This window comes from Hemicordylus capensis, chromosome 5, assembly GCF_027244095.1.
Source record: "Hemicordylus capensis ecotype Gifberg chromosome 5, rHemCap1.1.pri, whole genome shotgun sequence".
Taxonomy (NCBI): Eukaryota; Metazoa; Chordata; class Lepidosauria; order Squamata; family Cordylidae; genus Hemicordylus; species Hemicordylus capensis.
In genome coordinates this window covers 227,359,928-227,379,952 of record NC_069661.1, presented here as the reverse complement: position 1 = coordinate 227,379,952, position 20,025 = coordinate 227,359,928, and the positions used below count along the sequence as shown (strand labels likewise).

The following is a 20,025-nucleotide window of genomic DNA, read 5'->3' as shown; positions in this document are numbered from 1 at the left end:
ACAGCCCTGCTGGATCAAGCCCAAGGCCTATCTAGTCCAGCATCCTGTTTCCCACAGTGGCCCAACAGGTGCCTCTGAGAAGCCCACAGGCAAGAAGTGAGGATATGCCCTCTCTCCAGCTGTTGCTCCCCTGCAACTGGTATTCAGAAGCATCTTGTTTCTGAGGCTAGAGGTGGCTGTGCCAAGAATGTACCCATTGCCACATCTCTTGTGGATGTTCCGACACCCTCATTGCTTGTATGTGTTTGAGTAGCTAATGGATACATGACCCAAATGCTAGTTAGTATTTTGGTTGTGTGCAGAATTGCCATTCGGATGAACAGCTGCCCCAATGCTTTCCTATATCATGTAGCAGCATTTGCAAGAGATGCCATGTGTGCTTTCTGTGCCTCCCCCGCTTTTAATTGTGTAGGTCAGAAGAGAACCAACTCAAAGTCATACAGCAGAATAAGGTAGCAGAATCCTGAGGTGGTAGAGTGGACTGCCCCAGACTGCAGGTGAGGCATGCTATTTATGAACACTTCCCCTTCAAGTCAAAAAGCTTGACCTGAAAGGTTTGAATTCAGTCTGCTCTTCACAGCTAGATGTAGGATCTGAAGATTGATTCATATAACAATTGAGTTTGCCATGGTGGGTTTGGATTCTAGTTTTGAGGCAAACCATCGTTAGTGGTAAACATGCTGTATTTGGAGATCAGTGCAAACTACCATTACTGTGAACCAAGAAGAGGAAGAAGCAATCAGTGTGATCAAAGGGAAGAGTGTGTGCACATTTCTGATGATCAAACCATGGTTTAGGCAGGACATCTGGATTGATCCAGAATTGTTGCTTTAGGGTCCATTTAAAATGAGCCATTGCTTTTAAAATAGGCAAAACAGATGGAATTTTAAAGAAGCTGAACTTTAATTTAAAATTGGGTATCTGCACAAGAATAAGGTGCCTTTGCATTCTAGTTAAAACATTCAGTACCCAGACCCTTAAACAGCTGATCATTTTTCCTCTTTAGCATGCACACATTTTTAAATCATGAACATTATCTATTAAAAAGAAAACATACATTTTACAGCACATATATCTCATCTCTTCATTATAAAATTATTGATATCATCTAAAGTCTAAATTTGTTAATCTCATGATTGAAGGTATTCTTTCAAAAATATCTGCTTGAAAAGTGTCCTCTCTCTTTTCTTGTTTTGTTATTTGTCTTGACAAAATAAGGTAGATCATCAGAACTCGTCTCAATTTCTGAACATTAATGCTTGACATGAGAAGTTACTGTGTATCATGCTAATACACTTGAACCATTAACACAATATAATGTATTGACAACTTATATGGCGAGGCACTTTTGCTGCTAAATATACAATGCTTGTAAAAATAATAGCTACATCCAAATCCCTTTTACTTGATTATTAGCCCTCAGTTTTAATTAGGCATACAAATATTACCACATTGTTCTCAGAAATTTAATGCAATAGGTGGAGCTGCAATTGACATTTTGATCAACAAAAGGCATTACACTGGGAAATCTAATACAATTTCTTTAAGTACTATTTTTCATTATTGAGTGGAATAATGTAGCAATAGAGTGTTATCTTCCCAGTCCTTCATTCAGAACACCCTGCAGTCAGTATTACATACAAACTATATATACTTTAGTAAGTGTAAGTGGTACCTAAATGGAAAACAAAGGCCAAGGTCACAATTCTGTCCCTGAGAGCGTGGAGAACAGAATGCACAGCAGCTCCCATAGAGGTACATTAAGACTATGCCCTGCCTTGTCAACCCGCTGTGATGCTTCTGCACCCCAATTCATCCAGGCAATTCATTTGAGAGCGCTTCTTGTGGTTACCTAGGAGCATCTGGAAGCTCAATTCTTTCTCAGGGCCTGGACAGACAGCTCTCTTCCTGCTTCTCCAGCATAGCCTGTAGGCCAGGAAGAATGAAATGCCAGATACTTCTTAAGCAAACATGCGAGACGTTCCTGTTGCAACCAGTCAATTCTCACCAGTTGGGACTGAGCAACAAGCCTCAAGAGCAGTAGCAGAGAGAAGAATAGTTACAGAGCACAACTCCATGCTCTCCACGCACTCAGGGGGCACAACTGCAGTCCAAGCAGGTGCACTTCATTGTTCTGTGAAAAGTGGCATAAAAGGAGGAAGGTACTGACTGAAGGTCAACTCCTCACAGAATGCCTCAGGATGAAGAGTCAGGGACAGACCTAACCGAGGCCGAAGAGTTTGACTTTCCAACATCATATTTAGTTGGCAAGATCTACTGCAACAAATGCAGCTATGTTCCTTTCAGAAACCCTTTTTATAAAAAGGATAATGCACTCAGGAGACAATGATTGTGAACTGCAACCATCTGAGAGCTAGCAACACACTCCCTTCCTCACACTCTCTGTAAGTTCAGTAGCATGGGTGTCATACACAGTGTCGCGAAGGCTAAAATGGACGTGGGCACTTCTGATTCTGCCCAGCACACAACTATCAAGACACTTCTGAAACAAAACATTTCACATGTTCATCACATGTTGAGGTAGACTGATTTACAAACAAAATTCTTCTACACCTTCATTCGTTCATGACAGGCTTCTTTTTGAATCCTCCTCCTTGGAAATATTTTTCTTTTGAGGGCTATTAGCTGAAAAATAATAATTAAAAAATGAATCAGCTTATTCACGTGAACAGCCAGCTGAAAAGTCACATCACTTTGCTTCATTCCACAACTCCTTTCCAGAGTATCTCTTGCCATCAGAGAAAAGGGGGAGACCATTTCCCCACTAAAGCAGTCTTCTTTTAACGCAACGAGACAGTAAGAAAAGAACCTGGGGAATGTACTGTATGTCTGTGCACAAATGCTTCAGTTCAGCAGAACGCATGCACTGCAGTGGAGTCCCATATACATGGTTCCCACAGATGGAAAGCCCAATCCAGGAGTAAGTATATAGGCAGCTGCCTTATACCTAGTCAGACCATTGGTCCATCTAGCTCAATATTGTCCACACTGACAGACAGTGGCACTCCAAGGTTTCAAACAGGAGCCTTTCCTAGCCCTGGCTGAACTTGAGACCTTCTGCCTACAAAACAGATGATCTGCCACTGAGCTACAGCAAACAGATCTATGGCCCAGTGTAACATACCAACTCCTCTTCCCCAAGTCAGATCACAAGAACTGGTGTGGGGGCAGAGCAGGGGGAAAGGAAATTGCAGTCAGTGCGATTCAGTCCCCACCACTCCCTCCATCCTGAGCAGATGATTGGCAAAACTGGGGATGATCTGATGTGCAACTCCACTTCCTGGATCAGGCTTTGTAGTTTAGTGCACATGCCATGCACACACATCTGTTTATGCTCACTGTTTGTTTGTTTTTTATCAGTCCCTTGGTATGTGGATGGCCTGGCCTTAGTTGGACTGTCTGTGACTCCAACAGAACAGATGTAAGGAATGCCATCCTGCCAGTCTCTGTTCACATGAATGTCGTCTCCACTCCCCTCTCCAGTCATCTTCTCTTTCATTAACACTCTCACCTTCACAACCTTTGCTGAACCCGTCATTACCTTTGCTGAACAGATATTCCAGTAGCCACACATTGATTTGGTACAAACAGGCTAAGATACAAATCTTGGCTTGATGAAATGCAATTTTCCAAAAACTCTTTACTAGGATTTCCCACACTGTGTTTTAGTGAGAGTAATGTCCCTAAGAAAAAGATTCACATTGTTTACCTGCTCAGCAAAAAATGAGGTGACCGTGAACACAATCAATGTCACTAGGACGCAGTGTGTCCAAAATTTCAGCTTGTCTCTGTAGGCCCTCCTAAACACAGGATAGATTTAATTAGCTTTTTATTTAACAATGCAGAAGTGCTCACAAAACTCACCACAATAAAATTGCAAAGGGGGAAGAGGAAAGTAGGGATGTTCACAAGCAGCTCGAGGCAGCCGGTGGCGGGGAGTGGTTCCCTTAAAAAGCAGGTAAGGAGCTCCTTACCTGCTCGTCCCCACCCCACCGCTGTTCCCTGCCAGCAGCACTTGGTCTCCAAAACGCTGTGTGAGACTGCAGCTCTGTTCCCTGCAGCCTCCTTACCTGCTTTTTAAGGGGACCACTGCCTGAGCCGGTTCGGCGCTTCCCAGAAGAGGTGCCAAACCAGCTTGTGCACATCCCTAAAGGGAAGCGCAGAAGATGTGGAAGGGTGGAGGAGAAGCAGCAAGGCAGTGAGGACAAAGGTCAATTTCCTCAATGTGAACACATTTTTGAGTAAGAGGGGGTCTGGGAAGTAAAGCGAGGGAAAGGAATCAGTGACATTACTCTAACCTAGTAGTGACTTAATATTTTTGGAAATTTTTCTATTTTCTTTAAGATGCAAGTGTGAGATAGTGAATCTACTTCATTCCGTATCTGATAATTTAAGACCATTTATAAGATTAAGCTTTGAGTGAGATTAATCTTCCTTGGTGGGTTAAATACAAGTTAAAAGGAATGACTTTCACTAAAAGTCAGCTTAAAGAATAATGGTTAGTTTAACATCTGTAACATTAATTAAAATGAGAAAAACCAGAACAGAACATGTTAAGTTATACTGAACCCAAAAGGAGGTCATTAATATTTTGAATTGTCATGCTCTTCCAACTCAGCAGATTAATTTTCAACAAAAAATCTGTAGAGTTTTCTTTAAAGAGTAAGTTTAGTTCACTCAATGCACACTTCTAAAACTAAAACAGCCCACATTTGAGATAAAGTAAGTTGCTCTGTTTAAAAAGCTTTACAACATTGCTGGAAGATCATGTACAGATTTCAAAGATTTTGAAATAGTTACCATTCCTGAAGCTCATGTGTATGAAGGAAACGGTTACGATATTCTCTTGGCAGCTCAAATTGCGATGGTATGGGAAACAACGATTCATAAAAATCCCGAAGCACTGCCTTTACTGTCTGAGCATCCTTATGATTGTGATCAATGTTGTCATTGAGACAAACAAATTTTCTATTTTTAAAAAAGCAATAGTAATTTATTATTCAGGAAAACAAAACAATCTTGCTGGCAAATTTTCCCCCTTTTAAGCAATTCTAGATATATCTGCAAACAAAAAAAGAAATTTCCCAAGTATCTATTCTGCATAATAATGGCTTATTTAAAAATAACAGTATTTTTGAGAATAGACAGCTATAAAATTTCTGCAGCTTCTCTTCAGAAACAAGAGTTTCTCATTTTCCTACATGATGCAGTACATTTAAAGGCAAGTTAAGGATGAGTGTTCATGGCCCGATTATTATTTTAAGAAAACAGTTTCACCATATTAGATTAGATCTTTATACTTAGAGTTAATCCGTGCATAGTTAATCCTTAGTTATTCATGTATAACATGGTTAATAAATAAGAGTATTTTCCCTAAATAATCATAAATGCAAGAACACATAAAATTATTGCTGCACCTGTGAACCCAAGCTGGAGCTTTTCCAGACAACAGGCTTTACTGCAGGTTTTCTGCGAGGCTTTACTGTGAGTTCGAAGTTGCCCCCCACAAATGACGCAAAAAGTGAATTTTTTTATCCTGGATATAAGTTGGCCTACACTCTAACATGTGATGAAAAACCCGAATTGTATGTGAAGTGCTTCCTGAAAGCTTGCAGGGACTTCGGGGTAAATTTGGCCAATATGTGAGTGCACCCCCTCCATTCTGGAGGAGATGCGAACTAAAAGACAGGTGTGAAAATCTCCCTGTGGAAAGGGCAAACTCACTTTCCCCCCAGCTCCATCTAGTGGGCAGACTGTAACCCTTTTTATCAGATGTTCATTTGTATTCCCAACTTTGTAACGTTATTTATCTATCATGTTTGTAGACAGCCCCAAACATCTGTCTCTGGGTGGTTTATAGCAACATAAAACAAATTAAGACAAAATGAAAACCTTAACACAAATTTAAAGCCACAGTCAAGTTAAAAAGCATGGGTGAAAAAATGAATCTTGAAGGACTTTTAAAAAGTTGTCAGAGATGGAGTACTAACTCTGGTAATGCACCCTATATGGTGTACCATCTCCAACTCCCATAGCTTTCTGGGAGCATTAACTAGTGCAGAACACTGCCCAGCTTAGCATAAACATACTACACGATATAAAGATTTAAATGTTTATGAGTGTGAGATGATAAACTTCTGTTTAATATATGCCAGGATCCAGAGGGCTGTGCATGAAATTTCACATATGCACTGGGTCTTTCCATAGCTCTCCTTCCCACAGGTACCCTCCCAAAAGTAACTGTCACGGTCAGGAAATCCTCCATTGTGGCGGTATTATCATTTAGTATTTATAAGTGTCAAAAATACAGCAAACACTGTATAAACATAAAAACACCCAGTCATCTGAGGCAGTGTGAGGACTGCAGTCAGAAACAAAGTTTTAGACTACAAACATAAGTGCATACAGGGACTTTTTGGATCCTAAAGAGTGAAAATTCAATTTTTTCTTTCCTGACATGTTATAAAAGGGGTTTATTTTTATCAAATAGAATGCAAGATGATTTCAAACTCGCACAGAATGCCCTTCATAAATGTACCTGGGATTTTTTCGAATGTCATCAAGCTGTCCAACTACATGAGAGACATTGGTGCGGATCATTTTGAAGGCAACTTCCTCCTCTCCCATGATTTCAAACCTTTGTGTTACAAAAGGAAACATAAGAATAACATAAACATGTAAAGTAGAAACAGACATCTTACATATTATAATGAATTTCTACAATATATCCCAGTATAACCGATTTTTTTTTTTGAACTGGTTTGTCATCTTTATTTACTTAGGTCACAATTATTCTCATTTACAGATGCAACATGGAGACTGAAAGCTACCTGGTGATGAGCCTTCCCATGCAAGTGCAACTGTCAAGCTGAGTTATCTCTATAGGGCCTTGTTTCTTCTTGCCCCTTTCCTTGGGGATGGGATCATAACCCAGTGCTAGAGCATCTACCTTGCATGTAGTAGGGATGTGCATGGAACCAGTTTGGCACACCTTTTCCTGAGCACCGAAGCATCCCAAAGGTCCTGCATCCGAGCCGGTTCGGAGGGCAGGTCACTTTAAGGGACAGGGAAGGTGCTTCCTACCTGCCTATCCCTGTCCCATCGCTTTCCCCCACCAGCGCTCTCCTAAACAGCGTGGGGCTGCTGTGCTCCTGCTTGCAGCCCTGCTCAGCATTGCCCTACAACATGGCAATGGTGAACGGGGCTGCAAGCAGGAACACTGCAGCCCTGCACGCACACTGTTTAGGAGAGTGCTGGCGGGGGGAATGTAGCGAGGCAGGGATGGGCAGATAGGAAGCACCTTCCCTGTCCCTTAAAATGACCCCCCCACACCCTCCTGGGGAGTGCACAGACTGGTTCCATGCACATCCCTAGCATGCAGAAGGTCCCAGGCTCAATCCCTGGCATCTCCAGGTAGGGCTGGGAAAGACTTCTGCTTGAAACCCTAGAGAGCCTATGCCCGTCAGAGTAAACAATACTGAGCTAGATGGACTAATGGCATAACTCAGTGTAAGGCACTTTCCTATGTATCCAATTCAGAGCTAATGCCAAGCCATAGATTTTCAGCCTCGAGCTTGAGCCTTCCCTTCTCCCCTGACTCCATGAGCAAGGGGGAGAGATTAGAGACTTCCTGGCAGGGATGTGCAGTGGTTAGCATAGAGATATTCAGCATGACTCGCAAGGTTGAAGATAGATAAAGAATCATTGACAAGTAATCCTACTTTAAGCAGAAATTATTTTTTTACTTCAGCTCTGCCATGTCAGGCTTTGATCACTAGAAGGCCTTTAATTATTTAATTTTAAAACACACACACATACAGTTCATTCTAAAGCTGCCTCTCTACTTGTGTATTTCTTTGCTTGACAATTCAATTATGCAAGACTGGGATGGGATACCTGTATTTGTTTTTGTCTTTGTATGCTTTACGAATTCTATCAGTCACAAGCTTACAGTTGGTGAGTAGATTTTTAGTCACTGGAGGCTGAAAATGGGACAAACAATGAAGAGTTATAAATACATATTGCTCTTCCACATTTGAGAAGAAAATATTCTGTAGGTAACTCCCAACTATTCCATTACATCCACAAATAAAGTTATGTATTGCTCACTGATGAGCAAAAATAAGCAAACATTCTGATACCAATACTACAGAAAACAAAAATAGCCTTTGTAAATATTTCTTAGCAAGTACACATTTCATACGTAACAAGATACATAACTCAGTATTCAGCAGCAGATAAGCAACACACTTTGGTGTAAGCCAATCAATACCAACCAGGAAAACATGCCAAGAAAGATCTGAACAGCTGATATCTATTAGCTGTATTATTCCAAGCCTAACCCAAGCCCTGCGGCAAGCCCACAAACAATTCTGAGAAACCATGTTCCTATTCTCAAGGGAAGCCTTTTATAGGTTTAGCCTTGTTCCTGGAAATTCAGCAGCTAAAACAGCTCAAAAATAATTTCTGTCATGATGATAGAAACAGAAGATATTATGCTACTATTTTAAGAAGGCTTTTTTTAAAGCTGCTATTTTATTCCTTTGAAGAAAGTATAACAAAGACATTAAGACAACAAAGGCAGAATACTGAAAATATAACTGAATTGAGCTGATCTAACAAGGCAACCCCATCCTCTACTGCAAGCATTCCCAATGTTGGGCCCCCAGATATTGCTGAGACTAGAACTCCCATTGGGGATTATGCGAGTTGTAATCCAACAGCATCTGGAGAACTACCACTGGGAACCCCTGCTCTACTGTAACTAAGCCCATATATGTGTAACTGAAATAAATGCATATTATTACCCTCATTTCCCCATGCCTACTTTCCAAATTGCAAGCCCCTTCAGGCGAGAAGCTCTCCCTCTGTATTTTGTAAAGTGCCATGCACATTGATGGAACAATAAATAGCAACTTCTGTCAGAATTAGCCTCCTAAAGTGATGTTTTAATGCTACTTTCTTGGTTCTTTGAATAAAAGTTATGTCCAGAATTCAAATTCAAAGAACTAGTTCCACACATTCAAAGAAGTTTTGAGCTCGTGTATCTTGAATTAGAGCTGTTCTATATCCTATTTCCAATTGCTTTTATGCATAGTGATGATATGGGTTGCTCTGCAACAAAAAATGCATAAATCTACAGTTTGTTCACACCTTGGATATGTCTACAGCAGATGATAACTAGAGGTTTATTTCTGAATAAAAATTGTAGCTAAAATACATTAATGTTGTGGACAGGACTCCTAGTACATATTGAATACAGAGATAAGTGTTAGATGCATGCATGGATTGCATCTTTAGCAAACTGTTCTGAAATTTGTACATACAATCAGAAGGGAAGCTGAGATTTAAAAAAAAAAAAACCATCTGTAACAGTTCCTTACCAGATTGGGATCATAATATGCTTCCTGAGTTGGTGGTATGATATTAATATGAGTGATGTTGACTGGAAGGGATTTAGAACAATTTATTAACATTTGCTCCAGACCTGTCAAATCCTAACAGAAAAAAAGCAAAATATTACATATTGTTTATATCTGTAACTCAAACTTTAAAATTAAATGAACATGACTCTCACTCATAAAAAGCACATATCTATAACGCTGTTCAAACATATGAGTGAGAATTAGGTACAGACAGTTACTGGGCTAGAACAACAGAATTTTCGAGCTGCAATGGAACCTGGAAGTCATTCTAGTCCAGGAAACTGCTACAGCATCCATGACAAACCACTGCCCCGCCTCTGTGTGGAATCCTCTAGAGAAGAGCCCATTACTGCATGAGGCAGACGGTTCCATTGTTAAACAGTCTTAGGAAATCCCTCTTCATGACTAGCCTAAATGTTTCCTTGCAACTTCAACCCATTGGTCCTAGCCTTGCTATATCCTATTTCCAATTGCTTTTATGCATACTGATGATATGGGTTGCTCTGCAACAAAAAATGCATAAATCTACAGGAACAAGTCTACTCCTCCTTCTATATGGTAGCCCATTAAAATGTTGAGGATAGTTATCTGTCTTTCCTTGGTCTTCTCCAGGCTTAAAGTAAGAACACAGGACATGGCCATCTACTGAGTCAGATCATTGGCCCATCTAGCTCAGTCACGTCTAGTCTGACTGGCTGGCAGTAGCTCCCCAGGGCAGCTTCACGCAGGCATTTCTCTCAGCCCTACCTGGAGATGCCAGGGATTGGCACCTTCTACATGCAAAGCAGATGCTCTACCACTGAGCTACAGTTCCATATCCATTTCCCTTAATCATTTCTCACAGGATTTGGTTTCCAGACCTCTCTCCATCTTTGTTGCCATCCTCTGAACCTATTCCAGTTTATGAGTGCTCTTCTTAGAAGTCAATGCTCAGAACTTAACATGTTATTCAAAGTGTGAATTGACCAGCGCAGAATAGAGTTGAATGATTACTTCTTGTTATATGAACACTATGCCTCAGTTGATGCAGCCCAAGTCTGCATTTGGGATTTTTTAGCAGCTGTATCACACTTCTGGCTCAAGTTCAATTTGTGGCTCACTAACAAACCTACATCCTCTTTACATGTACTGCTGCCAAGCCAGTCTTCCTCATTCTATTTCTATGCCTTTTTCTTAGCCAAATTCAAGTCTTTACATTTTCTCTGTTGAACTTCATTTTGTTGGTTTTGGCCCAGTGTTTGAATTGGGCCCAGTTGTTTTGTATCTTGATTCTGTCTTCTAAGAGGTTAGCTATCCCTTCCAGCTTTGTGAGACCTGCAAATCTGATAGGCATCTCCTCTAACTTCCTCAAAGGCATTTATAAAAATATTAAGCCACGCAGGGTCCAAAGCAGAGACCTGTGGCACTCCACTTGATACCTCCCCTCCAGGCTGATATGGAATAATAAAAGAGTACCAGTTGGGTACAGTTATTCAACCACCTGTGAATCCACTTAACAGTAGCATTATCTAGACCACATCTTATCATCAGAGTTTCTGTCAAATGCTTTCTGAAATCAAGATCACTACATTAACAGCATTTCAATGATCTACTAAATGAGTAAGTATCAAAAAAGGAGCCAGATTAAGTCTGGCATGATTGGTTGTTGACAAACTCATGTAGGCTGTATCACTCAAGACTGCAGGTTAAGGACTACATGTGGAGGGAAATTTTTGTATAGAGGAAAATTGCTATGAGAGTCCTCAACTGGAGTCTGAACTGGTACAACCTGAGACAGCTTTACAATCTCAGTGAGAACTGGGCCTCTTTCAAGGACAGGAATAGTTCCCAAAAGCCAGTGAGACTTAAGCACGTAATCAGTATTGTTTTTACTCTGCTTAGTCATATATTTGAATTTGAAATTTACTCAAGCCTAGAGAGGAGAGACAAAAGCAAAATGAAATACCAAGGTTGCTGGGGGGAAATGAAGTCAGTTACACCGCCAGTTATCTGTACAAGGTCTAGCGTCATTTCTATACAATGTGCAGAATATTTCTTGGCAATAAGAAGATATTGATCAGCAATAGTTGCATTATTTTCTGAGTGCAATGAACATTTTTTGATGTCTACAGAAACTCTACAAGAATGGGGATTTAAGATAAAAGATTCCACTATATTTGTGTCCTCCCCTTCCTTGAGGGAGTTTAGTTTGTAAGGCCCTCTGAGGTAGGTTAGGTTGACCCTCTGAGGTAGGTTAAGTTGAGACATTGGATTTCTTAGTTATCCGTTTTCTCAGCTTAACCTTCCTCAAAGGGTGGTGGTTGGAATAAAGTGGAGGAAAGAAACATGCACCCTACTCCGAGCTCCTTAGAAGAAGGTTGGGATAAGAGTGTAATAAATGATAATAACCTGTGAGCTTCATGCAACTTTGCCCATTCTCTAAACAAAGGATGAAATTTAAAAGGTATTAAGATTAATAGGACACAGATTGCATTGTTACAACTTGATCCTAGACATATTTACTCAGAAATAAGTCTCACTAATGGGACCTACTTCCACGTAGATATCCATAAGACTGTGGCCTTAGTTCCTAAATTTGTAAAAGTTCTTCATAGTCTTCTTATGTTTTTTTTAAAGTAATAAGTGTTTTTCTACAAAAGCTAAAAAAGTATTCCAAACTAATAAGAGCACAAAAGGGTTAATAAACCATGGAACACAACATTTTTTCATTATTTTTCTTCTTCCTTGCAGTGATAATTATATGGAGTTTCAGGGTGAATATTTTTTTAAAAAAGGTTACCTGTAAACTTAAAGGCAGTTCATGAATTCTTGTAGCCAATGTACGTATCTCCCGGTCAGATAAAATGCCAGATTGATCTGTATCAACTTCATCAAAAACCTGGGAAATATTCAGTGGCTGAACTGCACTCATGAGATAGTAGAAATATGAAAAGGCAAACTGCATATCTTCAGAATGGCGTACTTTATGAAACGAGGTCTTGTCAAATTCTTCAGGAAATCTGTCCAGAAAGAATGGGAATCAATTATCAGCTTTTGCAAACAGACTACTTCTAAGTATGGGATATAGAGTCAAATTGGTTGTCTGGTGATATCCATATGGACATCACCTTATATAATTAGGTCATTCAAAAGGTACACTCAAGAGGGGCAGAGAGTAACTCAACTAAGATAAATACATAAACATATGAAGCTGCCTTATACTGACTCAAGTCATTGGTTCATCTGGCTCAGTATTATCTACACTGACTGGCGGCAGCTGCTTAGATTTTCAGACAGGGATATTTCCCAGCCGTGCCTGGAAATGCTAGAGATTTAAACTGGGACCATCTACATGCAAAGCATGTGCTCACTGAGCACATGCCACCCTCTCCCCTAGTGCTGGTGTAGGTTGGGATAATGGTGTAGGGATATGATGCAGGGATGTATCGTGGTGTAGCGATGTGCCCAAACCACAATTCGAGCACTTTTAAGGAAAATAGAACGGGAACTTTAAGAAAAAGGAGAGCAGGTCCATATCCCCTTCCAGCTTCCTGCTGGGGCAGCATGTGTCCCCAAAAGCCGCACACGCCGTCAGCACATTCATGGTATCTCGGCAGGTGCCGGTGCCATTTGCATAGTCAGCAACCATTTTCTTAAATTTCCCGTTCTATTTTCCTTAAAAGTGCTTGAACCACACTTCATGCACATCCCCATCAGGTTGTAGTGGTTAGAGTGTTGGCCTGAGGACCGGAGAGACCCGAGTTCAAATCCTCATTCAGCCATGAAACTCAAAGAGTGACTCTGGGCCAGTCGCCTCTCTCTGAGCCTGACTTACCTCAAGCTGCTGTGAGGATAAACATAACCATGTACACTGCCCTGGGCTCTTTGGAGGAAGAGTGGGATATAAATGTAATAATATATACTATATAGAATATAAAACAGTGCTTAACTGCAGATGGCCAAATAGCCTGAGAAATAATGTTTTCTACAAGCAGTCACACATATGAAGGTACATGCTCATAGATAAGCTTCTATGTATATATGAACTAACTTCCCAGATTTTTCTTGGTAAAGTTTCAGTCAAGTGAACCTTAAAGCAGATATACCTCCTTTTGGGTTGTACCACTTGAGACTGTAGGTGGGAACTCGTATGAAGACTCTTCTATTCTTAATTTATTATTTATTTAGCATACATGCTATGCCTATGCATAGAAAGCTAGGTGTCGAGCAGAAGGCCTAGCCTTTTCCCTGACATCTAATTTTCTGGGGGCGTGGGGTTTCTTTCTTTTTGGTTTGGAGAAGCATTTCATAATGTGAGCTCCCACCTACAATCTCCAGTAGTACAGCCCAGAAACAGGCTTATCTCCTCATCTGTGAAGCCATCCTCTATCCCTATTTCAAATTACATATTTGAGAAGCATATATTTTTAGGTTATCTCTGTTTCAAGTGCAGAATTGTATTTATAATTTTTTTAAAAAATGAGGAGACTCACATATCCTGCAATTCTTGCATCACTTTTCGATCAATCATATGAGGCATATGTGCAGGGACTTTCCGAGATGTGAATCCAAATTTGCCATTTAGAAGCTTGTTGACGTATCGGAGAGAATCAGCAAATGTATCTTTCAGCTGCCTCCCAACCAGTTTACTATCTGTAAAATAAGCCATCTCCTTCCGTAATGCCTCTTCTTCCTGGGTAGAAAATAATGCATATGCACATCATGCTTATATTACCAACAAAATAATAAAAAGTTGCCCAATAACTCCTACGTGGGATTGCATGCCTGATGGAATGCCAGCTGTTTTCATTAGTGCCTGCAGGGCAGCAGTGGTTTTAAACATTTCACTAATTCTTTAAGAATACTGGAGGCCTAAGACTGTGCTCAAACAGAATAGAGATTAGCTTGATTTGCTATACATTACTAAGAAAGTCAGCCACAACACACCACATCTCAGCCTGAAACAAATAGACCAGTGTTTCTCAAACTTTTTGGAGTCAAGGACCGCTAAATTCTTCGTGCAGAGTTTCAAGGACCGCTACATTCTTCATGCGCAGTTTCCCGGACCAGCAGTTAGTAAAGGGGTTTCAAGTCTGTCTATCTGTCTGTCTGTCTGTCTATCTATCAGACTTCTATACTGCCCAAAACTTGCATCTCTGGGCAGTTTAGAATGAAAATAATATAAGCATTAAAATATTTAAATTTGGAATCTTTTGCAAACATTGAATATTAGGGGTTCTTAACCTTGGGTCCCTCAGTTAAACTCCCATAACCCCCAACAACAATGGCATTTGGCCATTATGGCTCGGGATTATGGGAGTAGAAGTCCACCAACGTCTGGGTACCCAAGGTTGAGAACCCCTGAATCTAAAAGCCTGGGTGAACAAATTTGTCTCCAGTATGTCTGGAGTGGAGGTGCTTGTGATTACTCAATGGAGAGGGGATGCTGGGCCATTGGAAAAATTCAAAAGCTACATGGGGCCAATGAAAACAACATACAAGCAAGCCCCACTGATGCAAGAGGGAAACAGTGTTCCCTCTCAAGGCGCCTCGACCACAACAGGCAGCTGGGTTTCAATCAACCAACCTTTGGCTGCAAACAATGAGCATGCAAGAACCAGCAGCCCTTCAAGTGGCGCCCACTGCCATACTTTTTCCTCCATGCCCCCGCATCGCATACAGTTTGAAGCTGTAAAGATATGGAATAAGATAGCTATAGGAAGATCTCAGCAGCACGTGGAGGCAAGGCACAAGAAGGGTCCCATGCCTCCGTGATACTCTTCCTCTTCCGTGCCATGTGCAAAATTGAGGAAGTGAGTGCCTTGATTTCGGGGGGGGGGGTTGACTCCCAGTCAGGGACCGGCACTCAACCCTTCGGGGACCGGCAGCGGTCCAGGGACCGGTGGTTGAGAAACACTGAAATAGACTACAAGCTTCATTTGCTACACTTGCAATCAGGTATAAACAAACTATTTGATGTGACGGCCAGACACGGGCCATGCTACTTTTTGGATTCCATGGAACAGAAGACATTAGGGCTGTTCTCATGATCATTACATATGCATATGGGACAGGACCTTTTCTGCTGTTGCCTCCAGGCTCTGGAATACGCTCCCAGTAGGTGTCCGTTCTCTGGTGTCTGTGCTTCTTTTAAGAAAACAACTATAAACTCTTATTTGTTCAGGCTTTTATCCCTTAGGGATTGCCAATCTCTCTATTTCCCAGCCACTCTGTCTTTTGATGACTGCAGCTTTTTGGTGTTTTAATGTGTTTATGATTGTAATTGATTTTAATATTTTAATGTGATTTTATGGAATTTTATTGTCTTTTGTAAACAGCCTTCAGATGAGTTTTATGAAAGGCAGTATATGAAATTAATAATAAATACATAAATAGGAGAGGAGATGCATCCTATTCATGTTCAGGAACTGTGCATGCTCTCATTTCCCTATCTTTTGTAAGTAAAAAGCAAGGCAAAACGAGGAGAAAGTGATCTTCGCTAAGCAGCAGCTGGGCTGGAGGTCTTTTCATCCTACTTTGTTAAAAAGCTGGGTACAGCTGCCGAATAGGATGGAGCCCTCCTCCTAATCCTTGCGTGAGCTGAACAAACTTGCACAAGGGATCTTCCCTACCTCTTCCTCCCCATAGAAACCCCAGCCACCTTTGGCTGTTCCCCAGAGAAAACCAAAAGGACCAGGGAGACCCGGGTTCAAATCCCCATTCAGCCATGATACTTGCTGGGTGACTCTGGGTGAGTCACTTCTCTCTCAGCCTAACCTACTTCACAAGGTTGTTGTGAAGAGAAACCTAAGTACGTAGTACACCGCTCTGGGCTCCTTGGAGGAAGAGCGGGATATAAAATGTTTTTTAAAAAACCAAAAAAACAAAACCAATAAGTTTCCCAGCAAAGTACAAAGTGCTGGTAATTACCTATAAAGTCTTGAACAGCTTGGGCCCAGAGGATTTATGAAACCATCTGCTTCTCTATGAGCCCCACCGCTTCTTAATAAGATTGTTTGTGGAGGCTTTTTTATTATTTATTTATTAGAATTATATACCACCCTTCCAAAATGGCTCAGGGCGGTTCACAGCATGATAAAAACAATTAAAACAAATTAACAATTAAAATCAAACTATTAAAACACAATAAAACCAATAAAACAGCTAAAAGCCCTGAAAATCAGGGCAACAATTTAAAACAATTTAAAAGAGTTAATCATTTAAAACTGTGGAAGGCCAGGCCAAATAGGTAGGTTTTAAGGGCTCTCCTGAAGGACAGCAATGATCTCAAATTACGAATTTCTTCCAGGAGTGCATTCCACAGCCCAGGAGCAGCTACAGAGAAGGCCCGCCTCTGCGTCGCCACCAGACAAACCGGTGGCTACTGGAGACGGACTTCCTCCGATGATCTTAACGTGCAGTGGGGATCATGTAAAATGATCCTTTTTGCAATCGCCACCAGCTTCTCCACTGGTGACTCAGGGTCAGACCTTCTCTATACGTGCTCTGAAGCTTTGCAACAAACTCCTAGCCAATATTAGAGCCTCAACTTCCCTTGAAGCTTTTTGGAAAACTCTCAGGATGCAGCTGTTTAACTAGGCTTTTGATTAATCATAAATAGTTGTTAAAAGTTTATATTGTCTTAATTGCTTGACTGTGTTAATTTTTGTGACTTTTGAGTTTTAACTTTATGTAAACTGCCTCGAGACAGGTTTTGGTGGTATATAAATGCACTAAAAAAACCCACCACAATAAAATTAGTTCAAGACACCACAATGCTGCACTAAGCACTTTGAAATACTCTTCTCTTGATCTTATTCCAAGCATTTCGGATACTCACATCAAGAAGGTCTTGGAAATATTTGTGTTTCTCCCAAGGCAAAAAGCCTCGATAATTTCCAGTGAAATATTGCAGCTTCCTTCTTGGTAAGGCTGGACCTCCTTCTAGATCTTCCTCAACATGCAATGGATTGATACCCACATATCCTTTCTCCTCCTCCACAATTTTCTCTTTCTTAATTTCTTTTGATTTCCCAGTTTCCTTCTGCAGGAGGGCATTCAAGATTTTCTCCCGAGATTCATATCTATCAGCTGCATTCTGGAGTACACGGGTGGATTTGGATGTTAATGCAGAGCTGTGTGTTAGTGGAAAATCACTGTTCACTTTCATTGCCACAGAAGTAGGTGCAAATTCCAGTGGAAACGCTCCGTGAGTTCTTTCTTCAACTTCTGTTTTGCCATTATTGGAAGATTTGCGCCCAACAGTGAGGTTCTTCCTACCAGTCAAGCCATTATGTTCTTCCTCCTCCTTTGTGTTCTGGGAATTGCCGATGGCAGTCTTTGTTGCTGCAGGCGGCATTTGGAAGGGTTTCAAGAGGGCAGCCTTAGACAGATTGTACCCTTTCCAAGTGATGTCGCCAACTGCTAGCTGCAAGTCTAGGTTCTGCAGAGCAAGCTTCACATCTTCAGGAAGGGCAGACATGTTAACTAGTTGAATTGCAACATCTCCATCCAGATTCTCTGTTGTACCATTTCGACGCCTCTTAATTCTTGGAAAACGTTCTTCTTCAGGAATATCCTCAAATATCATTTCAGCTTCTGGCACTGAAGTTGTAGCTTTCACATCATCCTCAGCTTTCGGGGTGGAAGTTGTATTGGTTTTTGGTTCCTCTCTCGTATCGACCTCCAACATTATCTGCATCTTAAACTCTTCATCATCTTTACTTTGAAATGTAAGATTAAAATGGATTACAGTTGCATTCATCCCACTGTGCATTATCAGGTGGATAGTCTTCCATTTGTTAGCAATGGAGGCATGGCGGATTATTGGGTTATCACTATATGCACCCTCAAGTCCTTTCTTTGCTATTTCAGCAAAGTTGAAATAAGGCAGGTATTTGCCTTTTGGAATAACATAATGGGTCCGATTCCTTTGAAGAGTTACCTTGTACAATTCATCAAAGTGATCTGGAACAAGAAATAATTTTTTATTATTATTAATTATTATTATTATTATTATTATTAAAAATAATCATTCATTATCCCAGCTTTCCTACAAGGAGCTCAAGACACCTTGTTCTCTTCCCATGCTCCACTTTATCTTCACAACCACCCTGTGAGGGAGGTTAGGCTGAGAGGGAATGTTTACCCACAGTCAGCCTAGTACATTTAATCTCTGAGCAGGATTTGAACCAACATCTTCCCAGTTATAGTCCACCTTCCTATTCACTATACTACACTGGAGGATCTCATGATCTGCCATTTACTTTCAGCCACATCTTTCCTTTAAAATTTACTTTTGCAGCTATGATCAGACAGGGTATGGAAGCTAACCAATCAGACTGTCAACTTTCTGGATGAGACATGGAAAAATGGTTTGTGTGCACCTCACCCTATCACAGAGATTCAAGGTGGGCTATAGAATCTTATACAAAAAGAGGAGGAACCCTGTTCCCCAAAGAGTTCATCTAAAAATGAACATATAAAAAGGTGTGACAAAGCCAAGGACGGCATATCGATAAAATAAAAAGGTAGCAGAGAGGCTACCCGTTCTCATTGCTTTGCTCTATTACATCACATAATATTTCTGGCCCCCTTCACCAGAGTTGTTTTAACTCCAGCAAATTGAAGGGGGGGGGGAGGAGTGTCAAAAACCTAAAAGTGTTTTCTTAACCACTGCACCAGCCTTTGCTAGCCTTTTGGAGCTAGACAGGCCTAAACATGGTAGGGGACAGATACAGTGTTCCCTCTAATTTTTATAATCAGTGAACAGAAAGAGTTTTGTCCTGGGTGGCAGCATCAAGTCAGTGTGCACACATAACTAAACGAACACACACATTCACTCTTCCTCTCCCTCTCCCTCACACCCCCCCCAACCAATTAATGATGACTACTGCACCACGCTTAGCATGGTGCACAATTTTAAAAAACCCTTTCCCCCCCTGCCAGTGGGGGAGACCACCACCGCCTCCTGCCCCCAGCTCTGGTCTTTCTGCTCTCTACCTGGGGGGGGGGGGTGGATGGGGAGAGCTGCCTCCACCTCCCATTCTCCTTTGGCTGCAGCCACTGGGGGAGGGGGAAGCCGCCACTGCCTCCCGTTGTCCTCTGGATGCTCCACCTGCAGATCTCATGAAATCTGCAGCTGGAACTGGAGGAGGTGGAAGCCCGGCCAGCGGGGGGTGGGGGAGGGAGGAGGCAGTGGCAGCAACCTGGGGAGAGGGGGAAATGCTTCCCAGCCAGGGGTGGGAACGGGGAACAGGGTGCCAGTGGTAGCAGAGATGGTGCGGCCACCAGAAATTGCTGCACGGGAGCCTGGAAGTTGGTGTGTGCACACATGTGAGTACCTTAGAGGGAACAGTGGACAGGAAGGAAGAGGAGAAAGATTTAGAAAAACTAGTTTAATAAGTTGGATTTCCTGGCCATTTTCTCCACTCGTTTAAAAAGAATATACATTTAACATGTCTCTTACTGGACACCGAGTGCTGGATGTAGGCTTCATAGGGCATTCTTTCAAGCAAGCATGGGTGGAGTATAGGTGAATCCAACAGGCTACTTTTACAGATCCAGACTGAATGACTGCACCAGTTATACACTGAAATGA

General features: G+C 41.4%; 1 protein-coding gene across 3 annotated transcripts in view; it reads right to left on the bottom strand.

Annotated features, from left to right (window-relative positions):
* Nucleotides 1-879: 879 nt before the first annotated feature.
* Nucleotides 880-20,025, bottom strand: part of GNPTAB (N-acetylglucosamine-1-phosphate transferase subunits alpha and beta) — a 77,118-nt gene continuing 57,972 nt past the window's right edge. For all 3 annotated transcript variants that reach the window (XM_053254204.1, XM_053254203.1, XM_053254205.1), the window contains 9 exons: nucleotides 17,266-18,392; nucleotides 13,919-14,118; nucleotides 12,226-12,445; nucleotides 9,405-9,518; nucleotides 7,918-8,003; nucleotides 6,560-6,658; nucleotides 4,822-4,989; nucleotides 3,731-3,821; nucleotides 880-2,646 (listed from right to left, as the gene is read on the bottom strand). In XM_053254204.1, coding sequence (XP_053110179.1) covers nucleotides 2,569-2,646; nucleotides 3,731-3,821; nucleotides 4,822-4,989; nucleotides 6,560-6,658; nucleotides 7,918-8,003; nucleotides 9,405-9,518; nucleotides 12,226-12,445; nucleotides 13,919-14,118; nucleotides 17,266-18,392 — 2,183 coding nt within the window. In that variant the 3' untranslated portion in view covers nucleotides 880-2,568. The remainder of the gene's footprint in view (nucleotides 2,647-3,730; nucleotides 3,822-4,821; nucleotides 4,990-6,559; nucleotides 6,659-7,917; nucleotides 8,004-9,404; nucleotides 9,519-12,225; nucleotides 12,446-13,918; nucleotides 14,119-17,265; nucleotides 18,393-20,025) is intronic.